The 24,677-nt window shown below is 41.4% G+C and overlaps 3 protein-coding genes across 4 annotated transcripts in view; 2 read left to right on the top strand and 1 right to left on the bottom strand.

Annotated features, from left to right (window-relative positions):
* sar1aa (secretion associated, Ras related GTPase 1Aa) overlaps positions 1 to 24,677 on the top strand; it is a 239,404-nt gene that overhangs the window by 24,507 nt on the left and 190,220 nt on the right. The gene's annotated exons all lie outside the window — the stretch shown is intronic.
* LOC139349979 (testican-2-like) overlaps positions 1 to 24,677 on the bottom strand; it is a 43,119-nt gene that overhangs the window by 16,066 nt on the left and 2,376 nt on the right. For both annotated transcript variants that reach the window (XM_070991067.1, XM_070991068.1), the window contains exon 2: positions 5,182 to 5,227. In XM_070991067.1, the coding sequence (XP_070847168.1) occupies positions 5,182 to 5,227 (46 nt within the window). The remainder of the gene's footprint in view (positions 1 to 5,181; positions 5,228 to 24,677) is intronic.
* Positions 17,574 to 24,677, top strand: part of anapc16 (anaphase promoting complex subunit 16) — a 29,467-nt gene continuing 22,363 nt past the window's right edge. The window contains exon 1 of the mRNA XM_070991072.1: positions 17,574 to 17,584. The gene's annotated coding sequence lies outside the window, so the exon portion shown is untranslated. The remainder of the gene's footprint in view (positions 17,585 to 24,677) is intronic.

The following is a 24,677-nucleotide window of genomic DNA, read 5'->3' as shown; positions in this document are numbered from 1 at the left end:
CCACTTTTATTCACCTCATCTGCTCCAACAGGTATTCTGCTCTGTCATGATTTAACACCAGCGTCTGAACAATATGCAGACTGCACCGCTGATGGTACATTTGTCTGCTATTTCTCTTTTGATCTGAGACATAAAACCTCCCAAAACCACCCTTAACTGTCACCACGTGTATCATTTGGACTATTTCTTTACAATAAAGAAAGTGAAGACCTCCCGTATGTTAAATATGCCTCAGTGGATCACATCAATTCTCTTCTGAGAGCCTCATCACTCAGGTTTTCCTCAGGCTTTCTTCTGGTTTTTCTTGCAGAGACTGTCATGGTATATTTTATTGGTGGCTGCTATTAGAGTATGAAGTTTAACATTTCATTTCGTTAACGAAAAGGTTCCAGTCATGGACCATAAACCTTTATGAGGGCAGGGAACCAAACTGTATGGGTTTTTCTTTTTAGTGGTGTAATATACCTCAAACTATTCCCACTTTCTTCTGTGCTATTTTATTATTTTTAGACCACTGAGCAGTCCCTGTACGTGCTGTCCACTCGCACAGAAACCACAGCTTCAGACTGTGCAGTGAGCCGTGCACCGCACAGTCTGAATGTATGAGGAAGAATCAAATAAAACAAGAAAGCACTCAGAGAGCACGCACAGGTACCAAGGCTATACAGTCCTGTTTATGTGTTAGATAAATAATGAAAATATGGATCTGAATCTGGACAAAACATACCCATAGCGAGACAAAGACACACACCGCATGTATAGCTGACGGTGACTTTGCCAGGAATATCTCATTCCTGTCCAGGAATATCTTGATTTTGCATGAGTGTGAATGTTAATATGTGAACATGCTCACTGGATTATGGCAGAATGTTATCGCTTTGGATGATTTGAGCAAACTGAAAAGAATCAGACTCATGACCACTTAACTACAGCTAATTAATTTTCTGCAGCTCCACCTGTGGATTAAATGTCATCAAGTTTTGCAGGATTGTTGACGCTGCAGGTGCACGTCAACTGCATCTGGTTTTGATTGCACGATAAAAGAGAGTACTGTAACTTTCAGGAGTTTTGCGTTTTTTTGTCAGAGAAACATGAATAAAAAAAGACAAAAAGACTTTTTCAATATACATATTAATATTTAGCAGGAGTGCCGGAAGTTACCCTTACTCTTTAAGTTGATACGGCAAAGTTAGCAAATAGATGTTTATTTACACATCTGGCAGATACGAAGCAACATTAGCAATTAGCTTTCATTTGGAGATCTGGACATCCGAACTGAATGAAAGTCCAAGACTCTTTTTAGCTCTGTTTTTGGTCTCCACCATTTCCTGAGGGATGTATTCAGCTGGTAAATGCTCCACTGTGGTCATCAGATAGTTGGTAACTTTGCCGTTTGGTGATGAGCTGTTGGTGTAAAGCAGGTGAGAGTAATCCAAAACAGTAAAGCTGCAGGCTGGAAAGCCAAAGCAATGAGGTGAAAAGTGATTTAATGCCCTATAAAGATGTTGATTATAGCTGATTTAACGTCTTATACTGATACAGTCATCATAAATTAAGGATCTAGGAAACAACAGAAATGTGCTTTTACGCCTCACAATTCAGTGTTTTTAGTCAAACTGCAGAGAACCTCACAAGCAGCCACGTTAGTGTTCTTAGATGTGCGTCAAAAATAACTATTCACCGTAAATAAACATGCTAATTGGTTCATGGCCTAACCTTTCACTGAATCAGGCTTTTATAATCATGCTAACACACAGCATCGCTTTCCTGTACGTTCCCATAGAAACACTGTTTTCAGTGTAGCTTCAGATGTGCAGCTCTCTCATTGCTCCCGTGTTCGGTATTTATGAGCACCTTTGAGTCTGCCTCCAAGGAACAGCTTAAAACCAAACACATCCCTCTCACAGTATTCATACACAACTCCTACATACTAAAAATGAAATCCAAACACAAGATTTAATTTGCATTAACGATCAAGTGCGTTCGCCACCTCGCCTGCTCTCCTGGTTGTTGATTACATCTTGCTGCAATGAGAATTTAGAGCAGGGCCGGTACATACGAGGGCCATTATGGGTTTCAAATCCTCCTGCAATCATGTCAACAAAGGCGATGGGACTTCACTCAGCCTGTGACCAATCTCTGTGAGATTATTATTATTACGCTGCGATCAAAAACACAACAGAACACGATCAGCTTGCTCCCTGTTGTCTGTCCTCACATCTGAGCATGAAGCCCTGCAGTTCGACAGGATCCTCCATCAAAGGGCCTCATCAACCATTTGTTTTACATTCAAATTGTCAGAGCATGTATTTAATAAAGTACTTTAGAGGTTCTGGACAAAAAAAATCCCTTTATTGGTCTTCTAAGAAGTAGTAGCCCCCGCCTGAAACCGAAAAGATTTGGCTCTGATAAATATTAAAAGCATGGGAGAGATGGGCACATCTGACAGCTTTAAGTAAATTAATTTCAACTGGATTTGCAATTACTGTCATCCTACAAGACTCTTTTATACCCTTAGATTTAATCGGCAGCCGCTGCGTTAAAGCAGCCTGCAGCTTTTATTCAACTCCAATGGAACTCTAAATTTTTTGGTTATAATTAGAAAGGATATAACACACAAATTCACCTTTAATTCACCTCGACTCTAATAGATGTTATTTTGTTATTGCTGCCGTTTTTGGTGCTTTTTTTTTTTTTTTGCTTGTTTGTTGTTTCACATCATTTCACTTAATTTCTGATCTCTATATTTGGCTTTCTTTTCTTTAAATTGTTGTTTTGCTGTGGACCCGAGGAAGACCAGCATCCACTTTCTAGAAGCTAATGTGGATCCAAACACAGAAGAAAGAATCATGTCTGAATCATTTCCTGTCGTTGTATGAATGGAAGCATAATCACGGCTGCTTTTTGAAATCCAATTAGTAAAATTTTTCTCCAGGCACAAAAGAAGTCTCACTTATCAGCTAAAATAAAGGATGTCAAGGTCAAATACGACAGCCTCTCTGTTAAGTCAGAGCAGCGGGCACCTTATTGTTTTGAAATGGCCTTCAAACACAGAGCGGACTCCGGAGAGCTGAGCTGATGTCTCCATCAGCTCGCTTAAAAAAGCACTGGAGGTGTCTCAAGTCTCCTTTTAGGTCTTTTGTTCTATCCTGAGCTTGCAGGTACACCATGTCGGCGTTTCTGCTGTCTTGTTGAATTTGCAGCGAAGAGGACCCTGATCAATTAGGTCTGCAGAATTAGTCCCAGTGGGAGCTGGGACAGGAATGAAATCAATGGTATTCAAATGAACATCGCCCACACTACAGCAAGCACGGCGTTTTCTTGAGACTACATTAGTTATTCCCCCTGTTGTAAGAACAGATGACTGGGATAACGTCTGGAGCTGCTTCTTCTCACATCTTTCGTCTTTGATGCAAGTCTTCATTGCCTTTTAAGTGAGGCAGTGTGGGTGTGACGCTACGCTCGACCTCCCACACTCACCTCGCAGCAGGAACACTCTGCTAACCCAGAGTGCCTGCTCAACCAGCTACAACATGTATGAATAGTACATTTCATAGCCTGACCCGTGAAATGATTCATACTTCATTACATCCACTGTGGAGGGTTTAGCATTTGACTATCGCTTCTTCTGCACTTCAGTTGAACCAGCGCTTCCGTTCATGACAGACCGGCGTTGCACGATCTGTTTTCTAATTTGTTTCACCAAATATTTTAATTAATTTTTTTTTTTTTTTGATTTTCTGATATTCTTATTCTTACTCCATTCAATTAATCTACTTTGAAATAATGAGGGGAAAAAAATTATATTCCAAAATAATACAACAAAAGCTGAATTAATTTTGCCTCCTCAAAATTTACTCTTGCAGCATCAATTTATTAGGCTACAACAAAAATGTAGTTCGAATTGACTGATTTTTTTTTTGGCCACATGGGGGTAGCAGAAAGAAGCTCTAATAAAACATAACACCATTACCATATTAATCGCCTTTTAAGAGCAACGCTGATCAGAGTGAATCAAAACAGTAAAGCTGCAGCAAAATGATTCGCTAAAAGATGCTAAAATGCTCAATAAAGCTAAGCGAAACTGCAAAGTCACGCCATAATTATCTGTGGGTTCATCAACAGAAGTGACCACCTTTCAAACAGGAGTCATGACTCATTGTTGATATAAAAATACTGATTTTAGCCAAGTTTAACCTTCACATATGTGGCTAAAAACTCTGTGCAGTGACCTCTAGTGGCATTTAGTTGATTTGCACAAACTTTCTACAGCGACACAGCAGTCAGGTTTCACACCATCAGCAGTTTTCAATGGGAAGTTTACATTTCTATGGAGTAAAATAAAAAACAGAGTAGCCAGCACATTGAAAGACACACATGCTGTTGAGTGTTTGTAATGCTTGATTCAAGATTTGGATAACCTGACCATTTAAAATGACAAAATTTGGAAGATTATGAAACATTTGCAGTCATGCTCCCTCTGCGTGCTTTATAATATCACTGTTTTCATTTCTGTTGAATACAAAAAGACCATTTGACGAAAACAACACAGAATTGTTCACCAGTTTCACATAGTCTAGGTTCCTCCTCCACAGCTGATTTTCTAAAAGTGAGATTTTTTTTTTTTTTTTTTTTTTTCCAACAAGAAACAGACCCCATGGAGGTAAATGGAGCCTGGTGGGAGTTCTGAGTTGAGCCCTCAGCAACAAAGGCAATTATAGCAGGCTTTTCAAACTAATGGATCCAACTGAAGGTTCAGCCTCTCCTTTCCTGAATCACAACTGCGTTCTCACCCTCCACGAGCTCTGACACCCTGGACTAGCGCTCACCTCGAGCTGGATGACCTCAGACAAGCGCCGCAATTAAGAGAAGTCAGCACTTCGATAATGTGCGCCGCACTATTTCATTGTCTAGAGCAGATGTAGAAAGGCAGACAGCACTTAGCATTGATTATGCTGGTGGAATCTGAAATAAAGCAGTTTGTTTTCCTTTAAGGTCATTCAACTGAAGCCACTTAAACACTGAAAGTCTTTGCAAACCGCTTCTGCATATAATGCAGCAGCATCCACTCAGGCTGTAAGTGGAAAACACAATAAACTTGAAATGGAACTACGCAGCCATCCTCATATGTCCACAGGAAAATCTTTTCTAATCACATGAAATCATTTTTTCCTGACTTACTTTCATCAGACCTCACGTTCTCCTCCATGTTTTTGATGTAGTCATCCTGGAAAGAAAATATATTTGCATTAATGGGTTTAATAATTCAGGTTAAGTAGCACAATTGCAGAAGTACGCTCTTGCACTCATGCTTAATGAAAATTCAGAGGAGCATAAATAATGAAGGAAGAAAGATGCGAAATGATACTGAAACTTCGCTGCAAGCTACGAATGGCAGTTTAAACGTGTGTGACTTTAGCAATTCAAATATATTCGGCTCTTATGGTGATTAAAAAGATCTGAACAGATAAAAAGTGAGCAAAAATCATAACACACAAAACTTTCAGGATTATTTTTCAATCCAAGGTTTAATCAAATCGAGTTCATCCACCATATATTGCCTATCTTCAGTTGATTGATTTATCTTTATTTTGGTCTTTGCTTGAAAATAAATTACAAAAACTCAAAATAGAAACGCAATCAAGTGCTTACACAGGCACAGACTAATGAATCAACGTTATAAAGGGTTATATGTCCCTCTCAGGCCTGGCATTTATCATTATCACTGTAAAAAACATCACTCCTTTGCTGATGACATTCAATTCTACTTTCTAAAAATATTTCAAATGACTTCAAGCAGTAGATGATGCACAATTTCTGTCAGGGTAATAGCACACCTTAGATTAAACTTTAGTTAATTAAAGCATTGATTTTTTTTTTTAACTTTATTTCTGTTTTTTTTTTTTTTCAGATAATGCTGCTGTGTCCTTTGTTTTCTCTGTTTGTGCTGCTGTAACACCTAATTTCCCTGGGGATCAATATAGAGTCGTTGGAACAACAAACTAAAACCTGTGTTTTTCTAATTTCCTTCACAAAAAATCTGTGCAGCTATTCTTGGGACAAACCTTAGAGGTGAGATAATAGTAAGCTTGTTTACTACCTGATTATCTAATAACAGACATTAACCTTTATGTGCACTGTTGTGTGTGATGCACAGCTACATTTCAGACCTCACATGAGTCGATGAGCTGCTCAGGTCAGCTCTTCCTGGCTGTTTGTCCCTCACAGATTTGTTCTAGATGTGACTTTGCCTCTGAGCGCCTGTAGACTCAGTGTGAAAGAGATGCTGGTATGTAGATTTTGTTAACTTTGTGCAGAGCCTGGCTTGTTGTCTCCCCCCTGTTTCCAGTCTTTGTGCTAAGCTAAGCTAAGCTAAGCTAAACTAAGCAGCTGCTGAATATGTTTTGTCAACTGCTGCTTCCAAGGTCACGAACGAGCCGTCAGACTAAAAAATAATCTTGTTCATGTCTTATCAAACACTTTGACGCTCTTATTTTGACAAGCGCTATGTAAATCCCATAATTATTACATTATTTTTCCTTATTATTGTGGCTGTTGTTGCCTGTAGCCTCTAATGTTAAGAAAACAGCACAAGGCTCTGAGAGCTTAAATGTATCTCATGAAAAGGCTTGGACTATCTTAGCTTCTGCGCTGTTGCAGAGGGAATATTTGCAAACTAACTCTGGTTTTTAGATTGTGTCCCTGGCGGCGTTGCGCTGGAGCGATAATAAAAATTCAGCGTCCCCATGCTGCATCCATTCTGACCCATTTCTCTCTGTGTCAGGACAGAGAGGATCAACTATAAAGCGGTAACTATTCGGCACGAGGCCCAGAGAGGACCCCGAGGATCAGGTCTGTTCAGTTTAGCTTCGGTCTTATTCTGCTCGGGGGACACGAAGACTGAGCTCTCGAGTCAAGCCGAACAAGTCCAGCCAAAGGCATCTTAAATATTGTGCACAGGGTGAGGAGTTATAGGGAGAGTTTTTGTGTTTATACTTGTGTTTACTGCAGTGCATTGGTCGCTTTGGCATCTAAGATATACTTATACTTACTTTCCAAGAAGCAGTCATTTGCATTTGGCTGCACGTGTAGATTTGACGTGATTTATGCTATTGTCTCTAATGTCCTTTGTTTTTCACCTCTCAGTTGTCATCAAAGGCAAATTTCAAGACAATGACATTGTATTATATGTGTTTTTTGTCCTTTATCCAAGATTAGCTCTTATTAACCGGCAGCTGACACCTAAAAGAGACGTCACGACAAAGACGGACAGTACAATTGTGCAGATTTACAAAAGAAACACTAACCTCGACTTCCTGTAGCAGAGGCAAGCAGCAGTGGGGGAGAAAGAAAGAGAGAGGCATTGTTAAAACAGATAAAAAAAAAAAAAACACTTTACAGTTTTGATTTTGCTTCCATTCAGCATGCAAACAGTGGGTTGGTTTATTACAGTTATGGCAGCAGTTAAACTGTCAGCCCTTAATGCACGCTGATTGCAAATACATGCCTTAGTCTCGCTCCTCTCGGGGGACAACATAAGACATTCACAGAGGATTATGAGCGCCTATTAACCGAGGATGATCCGCTGCCACTTCCACGGGCTGGCTGGGGTCCCGTTCACTAAGGGCTCATTCTCTGGCTGTGTTTGCAAGCAACTGCCAAACGCCAGCTTCCTGCCAGCTCAGAAGTTGTGGATAAGCCATGACATACCGCATCAGCCTCGGAAAAATACAGGCAAATTGGTGGGAATCTTCAAAGTCAACAAGCAGATGTGATTTAGATGGTTTTTTTTATGGTTGCCGCAGACACGAAGAGCACATTTACTAAGCGTACCATTGACAACACAGGCAGATATAGCTCCTGTAAAGTACAACCTTGAGTTAACAGGGGAGTGACTGCTTTCCTTTCATTCCATTTCACCGTCTTGGCTTCGGTCCAAGGGCATTACACATCAATACCCACCACAGCCTCTCCCTGTGTGTTTCATCATTCAATGCTCCGGTGTGTTTGAGAGAAATATAGCACTGCATGGTTTATTTCAGCAACTCAACCCAGTAAATAAACCTAATTCTTATACACACACACACAGCAACACTGTCTGCATAATATATCACTATGAACAATTTACAGGCAGCACAAGGACACACCAAAAAGCCAGCGGAAGGGTTTGCAAAGGCTAAAGCGAGAATTCATCACCGAGCCGCGGCAGGGCTCTAGATTTCACCTCAGAGGCTGTTTCTTAGGAGTAAATATTTTCTCTGTAGCAGTGAAAATGTCCAGGTGCTACATATACGAGAGTCGTAGTTTGTTATCTTTCAAATGGGCTGGATATCTGTGATGGGTCACATGAGAAAAGAAGAAAAGACTTGAAATGTGTCACATGAAATGTAAACACCGCCGCTGCTGCCAGATAAAATGACTCCTCTTTTTCAGATCTGCATCTTTACACAGCATTTTAAAGGTTATAGCTGTAACACTGAACTTCCAGGGGGACACCACAGTATATGGAGAGGAAATATATTTGCAGAGCTCTTAAATCAGCCTCAGAGATGCTTTTGCAAATACTGGAGGGGAAAAAAAAAGTGGAGAATCATAAAATCCCACAAAGCAACCGCCTTCATCATCAAAGATACGTGTGGCGTGTTGCGTGTCAGACGCTGCAATTACTTAATTAATTATTCGCAGTGCTTATGCAATTACCCAGCACATAGTGCTGCAGGGGCCGATGGGAGCCTTACAGCGTGTCCTAAAGGCTGGAGTGCTTATCTTCTCCCAGCAGCAGTGTGAAAGCAAGGACACCAGACTGAGGCTGCATTTAGTCCTTCACCAAGGTTGAGAGCTAATGCTGTCCCACTGAATCCCAGCCAGGCTGCCGCTACAGTTCACAGCAAGCCCAGACATGAGGGACGGGGGGGAGGAGGGGAAAGATCAGGGAGCAAGGGGGTATGATATTCATGGTGGACGTCCCCTGAGTTATGTGATTCATATCACACACACCACCTCTTCTGCCATTTGTCAACAAGGCTGTAATGCAGCCGGTGTAAAACAGAGCTGGGAGGCTAATGGAGCTTGACTATCCAGATGCTGCGACCGCTCCTCCTGGACCGCTCGCTGGTATTAGGCTGACAGCGTTTGGCCGCAAGCCTGACTGCGCTCCTCTGAGTTAACGTCTATCTCACCTCCCCTTCTGCCGGTGACATAAATACCGCAGATAACCCTGAACCACCCAACCTCGACTTCACCCGCTGCACCGCACACACACGCGCCCGTCATGAGCTCTGACACAACAGTGTTCATACATAGCCCAGCGCTGCATGACAACCAAGGGAGCAAGCTGAACTTTTGACTCTTAAACCATTTCACTGCATGTCTGTTTCCCAGTGAGGAAATTGCTTATTGGAGTGTGTGAGCTAGCTTTTAATGATCCAATGTAGTACTCAGTGTTGGTCTGATACTAGCAAAAACACTAGATTGGAAGGCAGAAAAACATAGTAAAAACTAAAAAAATGAAATGACACATTAGAGACAATCCTGGATTACTCTCTATGACAACGTTTTAAAAATTTGAGCCTTCCACAGTGTCTGTGCAGGACGTCTACAGCATGGCTAAGGTTGTGGGGAGGGTTAATAAATATACAAAAGGTCTGTGATGGGATACAAACTCAGTGATGTTTTACACATTCATCCAACAACACCTCATTTTTGCCTCGCTTTATAGAAGGCACATCACATCCTGCATTGACGCTGAAGTCGGGATGTGAGGATCATGCAATACAAACACAATACCTAGAGATATGGAGTCGGGTCTGAGACGTGTATCACATAGGAAAAATGTCTCCGGTTAAAATCCATCTGGGAACCTTTGTTGCCTCTTTATCTCCACTCAATTCTTATCTGCCTCTACTGAATGCAAGAAATGAACTTAGAAAATCTAAGTTACAGTCCAATATGAACTAACACAATAAATCATCCAGCATCAGGTCAAATGATAACTGCAGCAGACACTCGAGTGAGAGCACCTGGATGCTGTCATCATGGCGGCTGCATGGACATTTTGTACATTCAAATAGAAAAACAAACAAAAAGCGACCTTCAGATATGTGCACAATTAGCTTTTGATGGTGCAGCTGGAGACAGGCAGGAGAGCGGGGATGGCGTGCAGCAAAGGGCTCCAGGATGGAATTGAACTGCTGTAAGGACGCAACCTTGGTACACGGGTTCGTTCCACCAGGTGAGCTATGAGGGCGCTCGCAGAAGGAGCATTTCCATGGACAGATTCGGTGCTGGAAGCTTCGACCAAAACCACAAACCTGATTAAACTTGCAGAGGCATCATGAAAACTGTACAAGTAACAAGTACAGAGAAGAAGTTTTGCAGGAACAAAGTAGTGAAGTGTGAGTCAGCACTGCTGCCAGAATAAATCACAGATATGTTGTTAAATGTGTATGTTTCATACATATCATATCAGTGTTCTACATCAGTGTGAAGTGGTTCAGATTACCATCATAAAACCCACCCTAAACAAGGTTTTTGTGCCTAAACCTAACCATTGGTGATTGGATCGCAGCGAGAAACTCCCTCCAGAAGGCAACAAAGCAAAGCTAATAGGTTGAGAAAATCTTGGGATTTATTTTGATGAATGACCAACTGTTGGGCACACAGGCGTGGTTAATTAATAATAATTAGCAGAGTGCCCACACAGGCATATTGCGCCTGATTCGACTTAACTAACAAGGTTCACCTTCAGTTTTAATAGTTAGATTTCACTCGGAGGACGATGAGGTGTGTTTACAAGACGCAGGAGGCGTTACCAACCGGTGACAGTTATGTTCAGTCTTTTCAGCAGTTCATTTACCATTAGTTGGAGCATTTATACAATAAAATTTTATTAGATATTCTCATCACAAATTCCTCACTCAGTAGGCAGCCGCCTCCTCCTCCATGGGCAGATGGCATAAAAAAGAGGTTATTCCTAATAATTAATGCAACAGACAAATGAAAACAAAAGAATAGTCTTAAATACTTCACAAAAACAAAAAGTTGAGAATAATTTTGGAGGTTATAGAGACGTTGCACGCATCCTGGTGATGTTATCAATTATTTATGACAGTTTGGCAGAGCTCCAAAAGGCAAAACTGTGTGCATATTTGAATATTTACGGGTTACCAAGTCAAGTCTCCTCAGCTTTGGGCTTTAGTTCTCCTGTCAGGTCTTCAGGCGTTCCAGTCCCAAGTGAGTCTCACGTCTGCAGCTCTGCATCTGAAAACATCTCACTACAAACAGACGTTTCTTCTCAGAGCTGGTGGTCTTACATCTGTCCTTGGGAAAATGCTTTGGTGAAAAGTTTCACAGCTGATGTGCGGGGCCCGAACATCTGCCTGATGTCTTAACGAGCTCTGAGTCATCTGTGTCACGTTATAAACATTCACGTGTGGGATTTAAGTATCTTAAAATACATGCATCATGATTTGGTTGATTACGGCTCACAAACAGTTTAGAAAAAATGAGAACTGGATTAGTATCAGTATCAGCAGATACTCAATATTGTGTAAATGGAATCTGGATAATGGTGCAGAGCCATCTGTAACGTTTACATGTTTATCCACTGCTTACATGTTAGAGGTCAAGTGTAATTCACAGACGACACCCTGCATCCCTCACACCTCTGACATGGAATACAAACTAAGTGGCAATCTAAAACTGAAAGGACTATCCATCTCCAAGATGATTTTAAAGAAAGAAAGCTATAAGAAATGTTGAAGAGAAGCTTCTGGGCTCCCGGTGCTGGAGCTGAGAGCGCGACCTCACTTCAGCTTGCCGGAGAAATGCTCGCACAGTAAAAGAAATGTCACGGCGGAAATCTGCATCTCCTCGCCCTGCTGCAATGATCCATCACGTGCATGCAGCCCGCTCGCTCCGTCAGTGCAGCTCATCTGTCCCTGTAATGTGACAGGATCGGTACAGTCTGGGTCCTGAAGGATACTGAGCCTCACAAACCCGACCCTAAACTTCAACACACGCACAGAATGTGCAGGAAATGGAGGAAACACCTGAAATCAAACCAAGGCGGATGTCAAAGAATTCAACACCTGCATACGCACACACAGAGCATGTGCACACACTATTATATATCCGATAATGATCATCTACAGCTGATATGATCATAAATTGCTCTTGCAGAACATCATATTTCCTAATCCAATTCAGAGAGATCTTTTTTTCTTGACTGATTCCTTATCTACAGCTAATGTCTCCAAACACCCTCTTGAATATGAATAGATTATCATGCCTTAAAGGAGTAGTTTGACATTTTGGGGAATGCAATTATTCTCTTCCTGGTGGAGCGTTGGACGAGATGATTGACACCACTCTAATGCCTGTGCAGTAATGTGCAGCAAATACGAAGCTGCAGGCAGCTGGTTAGCTTAGCTTAGCACAAAGCTAAGCTAACCAGCTAAAGCATTTATACAGTTATCAGTTACAGGGACACAAGTGCCAGTTCAGCCATTCTGGCTCATTTTCAGGTGTAATATGAGCTACAAAAGACACATAATGTGGATTAAAACATGAACAGCAAACGTGAGCAGATTTCAATGAAAGGCCAAACATGTGATTCATTTTTTGGAGTGGATCCAGATTTAGTAGCGCCAACATGTGGCCATTTGTAACAGCTCACTCTTTAACTGTGAGCTGTAGAATCTAAATTCTGTTTTGTTTTGTTTTTTTATTTAACTTAATACTTGACACTATACGATACTATGACACTTTTAACATAAACTGCTTGAACTCTTGAACCTTATTTAGACGGTGGATGAACTCCATGTGCAAAATCTGATGGTGTTTGACTTTTAGCAACAACTTGGCACAACATGAGCAAAAGTGATCATACACAAAGCCCTAATATTCTTAGACAAGATGTCGTCTCTCAGATGAAAAGCTGCAGATGTCTAGGCAGATTCCTCTAGTGTTGTTTCTGTCTTCATGTTGCTGAACTCTGGCTCATGCAGACACACACATTTCAGGAGTTTTTAGCTCAGAAGCTCTGCTTTTCAAATGAAAGCCCTCCCTCTCAGGGCAATAAAAAAAAACTGCAAGCTTCAAATCCTTATTGATATTCTGAAGATGATATTTGCGGTGAAGACATCACTTAAGCAGCACGATATGAGCTAGAGGTTAAATGATGATCTGGACATTTTGCATTTCTTCCAGTTGTCATTTATCTCGCTTCATGAAGTCATGTGCTCTGGCAGTGACTGGATAAACATGGGCTGATGGATGGTTGGTGAGCCGGGTCATGTCTGTAATGAACGAAGGCCCGCGAGAGGCTCCCCACAGCTGATTGCTCCGCTCTGGGCCAGGGCGGTGTCATCCTATCGGATCACTGAGGTGTGGCTGCTTCTGTGACTGGCAGGACGTTGCCAGCTCGTCACCTCTCCACCCCCACCCACCCGTCATTTGCACAGTAATGTGCTGTGCTTGATTAATGTAGCCGAATTAGCTACCTCTCCATGCCTACTTTAAATCGCTGCAAAGGGCACACAGGCGGAGGCTGTCGTGAATCTACATTCCACCCTCTGTGTCTCTGTAGTTACCAGGGAGCAGCGGGAGTGCATCTCGCCTTTACCGTGTCATTATGGCGCCCCGATTCAGCATGCTGGGGCCTGAGTGGTGGAGGTAATGTCTCACTCTGTTTGTACCCCGCCGTCTTTGAAAACGACGGAGAAATGGGAGAGACACTAATGGCGCAGACCCACCACAGATTGAACCACTTAGAAATGCATTAGAGTGTTCCAAAATGATGCTGTGTGTCTTTCGGCCTGAACCCACTGGCTTTAGAGTGGCGAAACATTGTATTTTCAGTTGAACATCAGGCAGGAAACCCACAGAAACAGCTAAGGACATATTTTCACATCTCCTCTGATTCCACATACCAATGTGTTCCAATGCCTGTATAAAGGAATAATTCCTCAGTTTGCTCTTATCAAACCATGACAGGTCTGAGATTTCTCCACCGTATTCGCTCTGACAGACGCTGACGTGATCAATGATTGTATTACACAGTGTTTGAGGTGATTACATGCCATGTATATGAAAGAAGCAAGAGATTTTTCATCACGCCCTATAGATAAAATACAAAACCCACAGAAAAAAATGGGGGTGTCTCGATTGCAACAAAACACCAGGGCATTATGGGATTAAGTCGCAGCCCAGCAACACGGAGCTGGATCAAATTGATCATCTGAGCCGGAGTGCTCGGGGGCCTGCAGGCGAAGGACACATGTTGTTTCACAAGGTAAGACGCCTGCCTGCAATGCAGTACAGTACGGAGCACAGTCTGCAGCCGTCTCTGCACACTGAAGGGCACGTCTTTCTCGCCACGAAGTAGCCAGCTGTCAAGCGTGCATCCATCTGAGACATTTGCACTGTGCTGAAATGCAGAAACAATCAGGCTGACTGGGGAGTTTGGATCTTTCCTGGGAATGCAGATGATTTCACTAACTGGCAATGACACTTTCTATCAAGTCACAGGCTGGCGTGTGCGTAGTTAACATAAAAGAGGCTCTTTTCAACCTGAAACAAGGATCTTAAAACATTAAGACCTTCTGACAAGCGTTTTTTTTTTCTTCTCAGCTGCTCCCTGTGGCTAATAAGACCACATTTCAGGAAGTTGCATCACAGAAAATGAACCTTTCCCGTTCTCAGGAGCCTTTTAGCAGTGGTCTCCAAAATCACTGATGAAGTGACACATCAAACAGTGGCCAGGCTCACTTTGCTCTAGCAGACTCCACAGTTGAATCAAGGCATTGCATGCTCTGAGAGATGCAGTAATTGGAGAGGAGGAGGATGGCGAGGATGCAGAAAAATGGATCCTGTTGGACCCCGCTGCTGAGCCAAGCAGAACCCTGGAGTCTCTGCAGCATGTTATCGCTCCCACCTCCCCGTATGCAAAACAAAGAAGCAGAGAGAGAAGAGGCGAGCCTTCAGGTTGAGCTCCACACAGATGCCCCAGGGAGCGCGCAGCTTATGCAGGGCCGTCATTGCTGTGCTGAGCCATGCTGCTTCTGCATACAATAGCAGCACAGAAAAAAAAAAAAAAAAACATAATGAGACAAGCTGAACCATGTGGCTCCACAGAAACAAAAATATCTGATGGCAGTGTGCTATTTTCACTTTGTAGTAGCTAGACTCATCAGTATTGATCTGCGAACACAAAAAGTTATCAGCATACATAAATAGATGAATGAGCTTAAATCTTGTTTGGTGTAGGCATACTTATCCACTGCAGGAAATTTAAATCAATATTGAATGTGGTGGAGGCTTAGAAAATAAATTCCACTCCAATAGACTCTAACAAACTGACTTTAGTGCCCTGGAGAAAAAAAAAAAACAAGCTTTGCAGGTTTTACTACTTAAAATACAAGCTATCTTCTTGAATTGGTGATGACAGAGTTGTGACTGATTTGGAATTTTTCAGGGCTTAAACAGACATTTCGAAAGCAGATTCAAATCTTCTTATGAAAAAAAGTACAACTAATACAATGTTTTGTATCCTGACTTGCTCCTATGCTCATCATTATCATTTTTATTGGTGGTCGTAGTAGTAGTATCCCAAAAACTGCACACATAATGAGCCTCACTGTTTTATCATTTGGACAAAGATGTCATTTTTTATATCATGTTTTCAGGGTTTTGGTTCTAAATCAGTTTTGTCTGACTGTCTATTCATATTTGCTACCGTATCATACACGCTTGTGTTGCATATAGCCGACGGAGGCGAGAGAGAAATGCTGCCCTCGCCTTGCAAATGAGTTTTAACAGTTTGTTTCAGTCATGACAAATAAATATGCCAATATGACGGCCGTAAATCGACTTACGACAACCTCCACAGCTCATCCACGCCTGTATGCATCTTTCTGTTGCTATTTTGTGTGGATGTCCCTCGACGCCTAGCTAACTGTAATCCAGCCTACAAAGCTCTGATTAGTTAATTGTTTGGGCACAACACTGCACCCGCTTCAATCAAAGATGTGGACAGTGATTCAGAGGTCTGGAACAAGGCTAACACAAATTGTTCTGCTGCCATAAAAAACATTGAAAAAAGTCCCCAAGAAATGCTTCACTCCTGTTTGAGTAAGATTTGGTTGAAAACTACAGTGCCTGGCTGTTTTAGGGAAATTTCTGAGCCTTTTTAAAACATGAAACAATATGTGTATATGTGCAACTTGTGTTTTTGAAGATTTATGTCTTCAGTAGAAACCGACGAGTTCGAGGCTGAGTGCCAGAAACAGGGTAGGAAAGTTGGGACATATTGAGAGGCAGAGCAACACATTGTTAGTTTTGGTCTTTTCTTAGCATGTGTTGACAATAATAAATGCAAAATGAGCGACTTCAACTGGACTGATCTGATCTGCAGCAGCTAAAAACCTGTGTGAAGATTTCAGTTGTGCTGAGCAGCTGTGTGACCATTTGAGCGTGCTGTAGTGATCTGTCAGCATGTGTGCTCAGCAAACCTCCAAAAATTGTGATTACAATGTCATTTTATCACCATCTAGTATCTGTGCCTGTGATTATCATCGTATTTGCTCTTTCCAAAATTTAACAGCTACGCCCGCTGTTTAAATTAATTAGACTCCAACGACAAGTCCATTGAAGCTCTTTTACAACTGTCAGACACACGAGTTTAGAAACCAGCGGCATGGTTAAGAGAAGATAATGATGATAACCATCCCAGTTGAAATGCCGCAGGGATCTGCATGAGACAGCTCGCAGGGGGTAGCTAAGTTAAATATGCTAGCTGGCTGATTGCATTTAATTCCCCCTGTCTGCCATGGCAATGTGAACAAATTGGGTTGTTGTGGCTGCTGATAATGCTAATATCCCGCTGTGGCAGTGGGATATTACAGTAAAACAGGGAGCCACATTGAGATGTCACATTATGGCTTTAGGAAGGACTACATCACGCATAAATGAGATTCTGTCGAGTTCTTTCAACTGAGAAAAAGCTATTAGCGCTTTAGCTCTGCGCCCTATCCCTTCTATACGATTTTCTTGATTAAGGTCATTTCAATATGACTTTGTAGAGTGTATCCATTACCGTGCCAAGTCGACAAATTAACAGTCTCTGTCTCTCTCCCACGCACACAAACACATATATCCACCACAAGCCACACGTGCTAAATACAGCTTGTACACAGACAGGATCACAGTCCCTTCCAAACATGTCCTTGACACCTCCCTCTTGCTGTGACAGTTAATACAGAGAGGAGGCTCAGCTCTCCCTGCTCCTCCATATGCAGCTCTGGGACAGTCGAGCTAAAGGGGTACAGGCACTCATCGCGTCCGACACTCAAATCAAACATACAGAAGACAGTAAAAGAGGCTGATTCTCCGCAGGCAAGAGCATGTCCTCACAGCTTTTGTGCCTGCCTGGCCTAATTGTACAGTACCTGCCCTGCTGTTTCAACAGTGAGTGATTTCTGGCCTAAAGCGAAGAATCTATCAATGCCAGGTTGAACCTGACCACCTTTCATTATTACACCTTTTGTCCCTGAACGTAAGAGACATGGCTGTGTTTGCTCGGACCATGTGTTTGGTGCAGCTCAGTTGTGGACAACTCATAACAATGATGGTGGCCCCTATCAAAAACACCTGAGGCAGACCTGAATATATTCAGGACAACGTTTTCCTGCAGCCTAAATATATTTACAACTGCCTAATATATGCACAGAGATGTTTGCAGGGATTTTTTTTTTCCGGTTTAATAATTTCCACTCAAATAACAGGTCCCACGCCTGCACCCTGACTGGAGAGTGATTTCAGCAGGTGAAGCCTGATCTTAAGTGTTTGCCCAGCGAAGGGTAAACTGAGGTTTATGCCTTGTGTCTGTGAGTAATAATAATAAAGGTCATTGCAGATAAACAGATAGGGGTGCCATTGTTGTCGGGTGTCAGATGAATTTCCAGGTGACAATAAATACAGGTGGATTTCTTATCAGCCATTCCTTATGTCTGAAGTGATATATATCATATTTTATCTTACCAGCCAATAAAAGGAATTTCTAAGGGAGGGGCTTCAGCCCGTTTCAGTGAATCTTAATCTTAACATGAATGCCAAGAAGGGTTTTCTCTTGATACCAAAGTGATATGAATCACATTAAATATACATCAAAAAATATACCCAATCTGGCTTATTGGGAATGCCTGGAGGGTTCAGTTATCCCTAAAGCAAATTATCTGATGATAAGAGCCTATTACCACTCACATCAAACACTCTATTTTACAAATATAAACAGCATGCGTCTTTATGAACAATGTCTTTTTGGACCAGAATTTTATTTTAATTAATTTTTTCATTTGACTTTTTCTGTATTTTATAGGCCTGCTTTTGCTTTTTAGCATCATGGGCATGGTCACGTTGGTTACTCAGCTGGTCCATCACTTTGGACCAGAGAATTAATATCTCTACAGCTGTTGCTTTAATTGCCATGAAATTTTGTGCAGACATTCATAGAGCCCAGAGGATGAAGTCTACCAACTTTGATGATCCCTGACTTTTTTTCTGAAGCACCACCATGAGGTTGAAATTTTATGGTTTGGGTTTTTAGTGAAATATCTCTACCTAAAATATTGGAGCAATTGAGATTAATATTCATGCCCTCCACAGGATGAACTGCAATAACTCTGAAGAACTTTACATCTAGTGCATTCATCAGGTCAAATATATTGCAAATATTAGCATGCTAACATGCTTAACTAAGAAGGTGAACATGGCTGAACATTGGCGTGTTAACAATGCAATTATGAACATGTTAGCATGCTCATGTTAACATTAGCTGCCTAAATGCAGCCCAGTGCTGCTAGCATGGCTACTGACTCTTACTGTTGTTTTTAAATTCTTTTACTTTTATGTCATGAATTGTTAATGCCAACATTTTTTTGTTTCTTGTCCTTATGGACCCTGGAGGTGAACAACCACAGTGTCGGAGGAAAATGAGGTTCTTGCAATTAATAAAAACCCAATTCAGTTCTATCAGTTCCTATTTTCGAGTCATAGTAAGCGATCATATAGCTCTGGTAGTTTGTCTAAAAGCTCGATCATTGACTGGGTGTTGGGTGTGCTGCCATGCCAGCCTTGAATGAAGACAGACACACAAGCAGAGTGGCAGCATTTATTGCTCCGCCTGCAGCAAGGCATAGAGGAGCTTCACCAGTACAGAGACAACTCTCAGGCAGATGCCACTATAAATAATGCATGAACAATAGAGCCAGAAGAAGAACCTTGGAACAGCTAATTATTCAGCCCGACATTTCAGCAATGCACAGAGAAGCTAACGGCTAAAAAAGATGGAATTCAGGCTGTCATTGGTGGTGGTGTGTGTGTTAATACACTGATGTAGTAGGTGCAGCCAGACTCCATTATGAAACACATTAATTTACATAGACTGTCCTATCACAAGAAGTAGCTTCCTCGTACTCTGCCACAGAAAAAGGGAAGGGATTTTGTATATTTGGACAAGCTGTGGAACACGGCTTTGCTTATGAAAAACCCTTCCTGCTGTTCAAGGCGGCCGTTGAGCTTCTCCCAGTGTTTTCGTCTTAGCAAAGCATAAATTGCTTTCGAAGGAGTAGAGCTTTTCCACAGGAGCAACAACACAAAACAGCCTCTCCACTCAATTAGGAGTCACCCACGCGTGTGTTGGGAAGCCAACAGGATCTCCTTTCTTCTCCGTTTCCACTGTGAATCGTATCTGAGTAGACCAAACACTCGCAGCGAATCCCCCCGACATTTACCTCCAGTAAAAGACATGCATGGTAATGACAACAGGATAAGAAAGCGCCTCTTTCCACCATTTCTGCCATTTTGATCTCATTAGTGTGCAACAAGAAGATTTCAACGGATAGTTGATTTGTTAGTGTGATCTTCAGCTTCACACAGCAGAAGAAAAACAGATAAGTATTAGCTCATTTAACTGTTATTGTTTCTCCCATTCTAATTTCAACCCCCGCACTGACATTCACTTTTAATTGGAAATCGGCCTCATTATCATATTTTCTACAATTGCATACTGTCCTCTTACTCTAATTTTTCTAATTTTTCATATCCGTAATTACCATGGCTGTTAGTGCTGGAGCATAAATCCTGTGGGAGGCTAATAAATGGCTGAGGTTGATGACAGGAGCAGAAAAACCCACAGCTGGCAGCGTGTCTTTGAGCTAAGTAAAGGAGCTCAGTGTCACTTAGGATGCAACAGCATCATGTTCAGCAGAAAAACAAAGTGAACCCTGGTCTAGCATTTATCTAAGAGCTCTCACAGAGGAGCTGTGTTGATGTAGGATCAGTGACCGGGCCATCGCCATCATCTCATTCACGGCAGCGTGGAATAAATGACTCTGCTCTATTGCTGGATGAAGCATCAGGTTGCTTATTAGTTTTAGAGCTCATCCGGTTAATCCAATATGCTCGCTGTCCTATATGTGCTTCCATATAAATATCTTGCATGTCACTGCAGCTGAAGTTTGTGTCAATCAACAGAAAATTAATAATTTTGAGGGCAAAACAGTCTTTGATTGCAAATGATTAAACATGAGGATTTGCTGCTTTTTTCTCTCATATCATTGTAAATTGAAAGTCTTTGTATTTTGGACTGCCATCATTTTAGGCTCTAGGACTTTCAATAAGCTTTTTCCACTATTTTTTGACATTATATAATTGAAACAAGACTAAGGGGCTGAAAGCTAAATGCTAACATCAGCATGCTAACATCCTTACAATGGCAAATGTCTCAGCATCTATAGGAAGGATTGCTGTGAAACAGTACAAACATTCATGTCCTCAGATGAATTGTAATAACTACTTTAACTCTTTATCTTGTGCCATCATCAGGTTTGTTAAATACTTTGGTTTGCCACAAAATACTTCCAAAAATAATGACATTCCTATTAGCCTCAGCTGTACTTTCGGCTTACTGCAAATGTTAGCATGCTAACATGCTAAACCTAGAAAGCGAACATGACAATCATTTAACCTGCTAAACAACTGTCATTGTGAGCAACACAAACTGACATGAGCATTATTCTCAAAGCATTGTAAGCAAAGCCTCACAGAGACACTGGCATGGCTGCAGATTTTATCATTTAAACAATCCCTAGATCAATAAATAATGGGAATAATCATTAGTTGCAGCCCAGAAGCTTATACATGTACAGTGTATAAAACATTCAAGTTGTTTTCTCTTTCTTCTTTCACTCACTGTATTCCTTCATGAATATTGAGGAGGTATATTTAGGCACACTGAAGAACCGCTCTCTGTAATCTAATTATTGCATTTATCACTGTCCTAAAATAAATTAATTTGTGAGCACCAATAAGGCTAATGATCGCTCATATTTTCACCTCATTCTGTGCTAATCTTAAGAACCAAAGGACCTGAGGAGCCATTTACCTGAGAAAGATGTAGCAATTTTCCCTCATTAAAAATGTAGCTGGCAGAAGAGCAGGTGCAAACCGTAAAACAGCCCTCTGTGGTTGGCTGAAAGGCTGCACAGCGACTTAATGAGTTCCCTCTTTGCACTGCTCTGAGAGATGGGAGAATCTGGCCGTGACTGAACAGCACAGTATTGTTCACATGAGCGGTGGCCTGAGCTCCCACTGAGCGGATCCACCCAAACGCACTAGAATGCAAAGTGGAACTTGTGTTGGGATGAAAAAACACATGAAGTAGTGAAAGAGGCTTTAAACTGATGAGCTGATTCGGGAGGATGCAATCAGCTAATTATAGCCAAGCTTCCTTTGTGGACGTTTGTAACCTGTCGGCCTGCTTTGTGCGCGTGAATTCTGCACAAATGTGGATGCGAGGGAATCCACGTCGGCAGATTTGATGCTTTGACATGTGCAGCGTGTCATGGGTACAGCTTCAACATTGATGCCAGTCATAATGAAGCTTGTATAACACGCTGTAACCTGCTGTGGATTATCCCCGACAACTCGTGCCTCTGCAGCTGTTGGTCTTATTGTTCTTCCTTTCAACATTTCCTCATTACGTCTCCATGCTGGATAATCATGTGTACACTGGACTGATTTAAACACCCGCCAGATCAATCAAACCATCATCACTGTTTTATAAAACCCACACTGTTTTTTTTTTTAAACCAGTTTTTTTTTTTTTAGACTCAGTATGAATATTCATGTTTGCTGTTTTCACACCACCTGCTCGCCAAGACAGCGAGTAAACAAATAGGACCCTTTTACATTTCATATTTCTGCCCAGTTCAGCAGAGAACAGTCCTGTGAGCAGAGCCACAGCTGGTGTGTCTCGCTGTGATTGACAATGAACCAAATATACACTAACCGCTCATGATTGTACCATATGCCTCTTCTTTGAAACCAGTGCAAAATGCTAAAGTAAAATAGCTAAATAACTGAAATAAAAGGCGTCCAGTGTTACAAAACAAGTCATATTCTGCATCTTAAAGGTTCAGTATTGTTGGAAATATGTTTTTATTTGTTTACCTGTTGAGAGTTTGATGACAAAATTGTTAGCACTCTGAGGTCTCTAAAGCTAGCACTACAGCCAAGGCGCAGTTAGCTTAGTGACAACAAGGCCGCTAGCCACAAAGAAAAACACTGTAGTGATGGCATCTAACTGTCCATAAAATCTCAACTTTATACATTTCTGTTTCTGTATTAATGAAACAAATCAGCTCTAAAGATGCTGACAGGTATATTTTTGAACTTTAGACAGAGCCAGGATAGCCGCTTCCCCTGCTTCCCATCTTTACGCTAAGCTAATCTTCTGCTAGCTGGAGCTCCATATTTAGCTTACAGACTTATAATATTTAGCTTACAGATCAGAGAGTGGTGATCCTGGCATCTTAGTAAAAAACAAAAAACAAAAAAGTGAATTTGTGAGTTACATCATCCCAGAAAATTAACCTGAAATAAAGCAATAAAGAGGAAGCACTTTTCTCAAAACAAATTAGCTAGCACCTTAGAGCTTTAGTATTTCATTAAGTTAAGTTAGCAGTAACCTTACTGCTGACTGGAGCTACATTTCAGGAAGCCACGTGGTCCGATTTGAAAGCATCATTACACATCTACCCATCCATGAACAAGGTCTAATGAACAAGCATCTCAGCGTATATTTCCTTTTAAATCGGCAATGTGAAAGTATAACTGTCCATGCTTTATATGAAATGTGATTTGATCATTGTGCTGCTATACTCCTGTCACATTTGTTCCTCACTCCATAAAGCTTCCACATGTTGCTGTAATAACCTCATTATAATTATGTATTTACTATAGAATCGTTTGTCTGAATACCAGTGAATACTCTTTGAGGTCTTGACTACATATCACTACACACACTTGACTACACACACACATACACACACACACACACACACACACACACACACACACACACACACACACACACACACACACACCCAACTGTTACTTTTTCATCTTTCAAAGTTTTACAAATTTTAATCACAGCAGATTAATTAAACTTTAATGAAACTGATCAACAGATTTGTTTTGACTTTGACATTTAAGAGACTTTCTCTAATGATAAATTACAGAAAAGACTAATTAATCCACTGGGATTAGCTGATTAATCAGTTTGTCAGTCGAGGAATCTAATTTTAACATTTACATTTAGTCATTTGGCACACACTTTTATCCAAAGCAACATACAAATTAGGTACTATCATTGGTAGATGAAGGAGAAGCTTCTCAAAAATGCTGCTTTTCTGTTTTTTATTTCATTGTAAATTCAATATCTTTTGATTTTGAACTGGTGGTCGAAAAAAAAACAGCTATTTGAAGATGTCACCTTGAACTCTTGGAAATGTAATTGCCTTTTTTTACAATTTTCTCATATTTTAAACAGTTAATTTAGTAAATGATTAGTTGAAACACATAGACACTACACTACATGCAGTATCCTTGTAGAGTATATGTTATAATACTGCTATATTCCTTGTGAGCCCAGTTTAGCTATGGCCTGTCCAATAGCTGCTACCTTTCACGCCACCATTAACAGCATTTATGTCGCCTCACTTTTCTGGGGGATGTGAAGATTCCCGCCAACATTTTGCATGTGTCAAATTCAGAATCCAGAAAAAACTCAATTAAAATGCATAGAAGATGCATGCAACATCCGACTCCTAGAAATGTTCTTAGGGGGGTTTACATGCCCTAAATATTACACCAAAAGCTCAGCAGAAAGGCCCCATCCCTCCCCGTTCACTCCTTCTGTCAGTCAAGCACCGATCCAATCAGACAGGTGAGGAAAAACCATGCAGCGAAGATAATATTCAATTTTGCATAACAACACAAATTTGCAATTCAATTAGAAATTCTCCAGCAAGCCTTCTGGGCCCTCAGGGGTCCAGGGCAGTGGGACACATTCCTGCATTCCACCAAGCACGGCCCAAATTAAGACAGCTACTGTCTGGCCAACATTGATAAGACTATCTGTCTGAGGTGATTTTTCTCAGCAATGAGATCAAACGACGGTCCGGATGTCATGGTAAAGGTTTGGATCTGAGCTGTTGGTAATGAACTCCTCCTCAGAGATCCCGATTTGTGCTCTGGTACCAATGAGCTACACCTGACGCCATAACCTCCTAAGCCCTTGCCATGCTCGCTGTCTCCCCACCGCCCACATATCCCCC

This window comes from Chaetodon trifascialis, chromosome 21 (genome assembly GCF_039877785.1).
Source record: "Chaetodon trifascialis isolate fChaTrf1 chromosome 21, fChaTrf1.hap1, whole genome shotgun sequence".
NCBI lineage: Eukaryota > Metazoa > Chordata > Actinopteri > Chaetodontiformes > Chaetodontidae > Chaetodon > Chaetodon trifascialis.
This window is presented reverse-complemented; position numbering and strand designations above follow the sequence as displayed.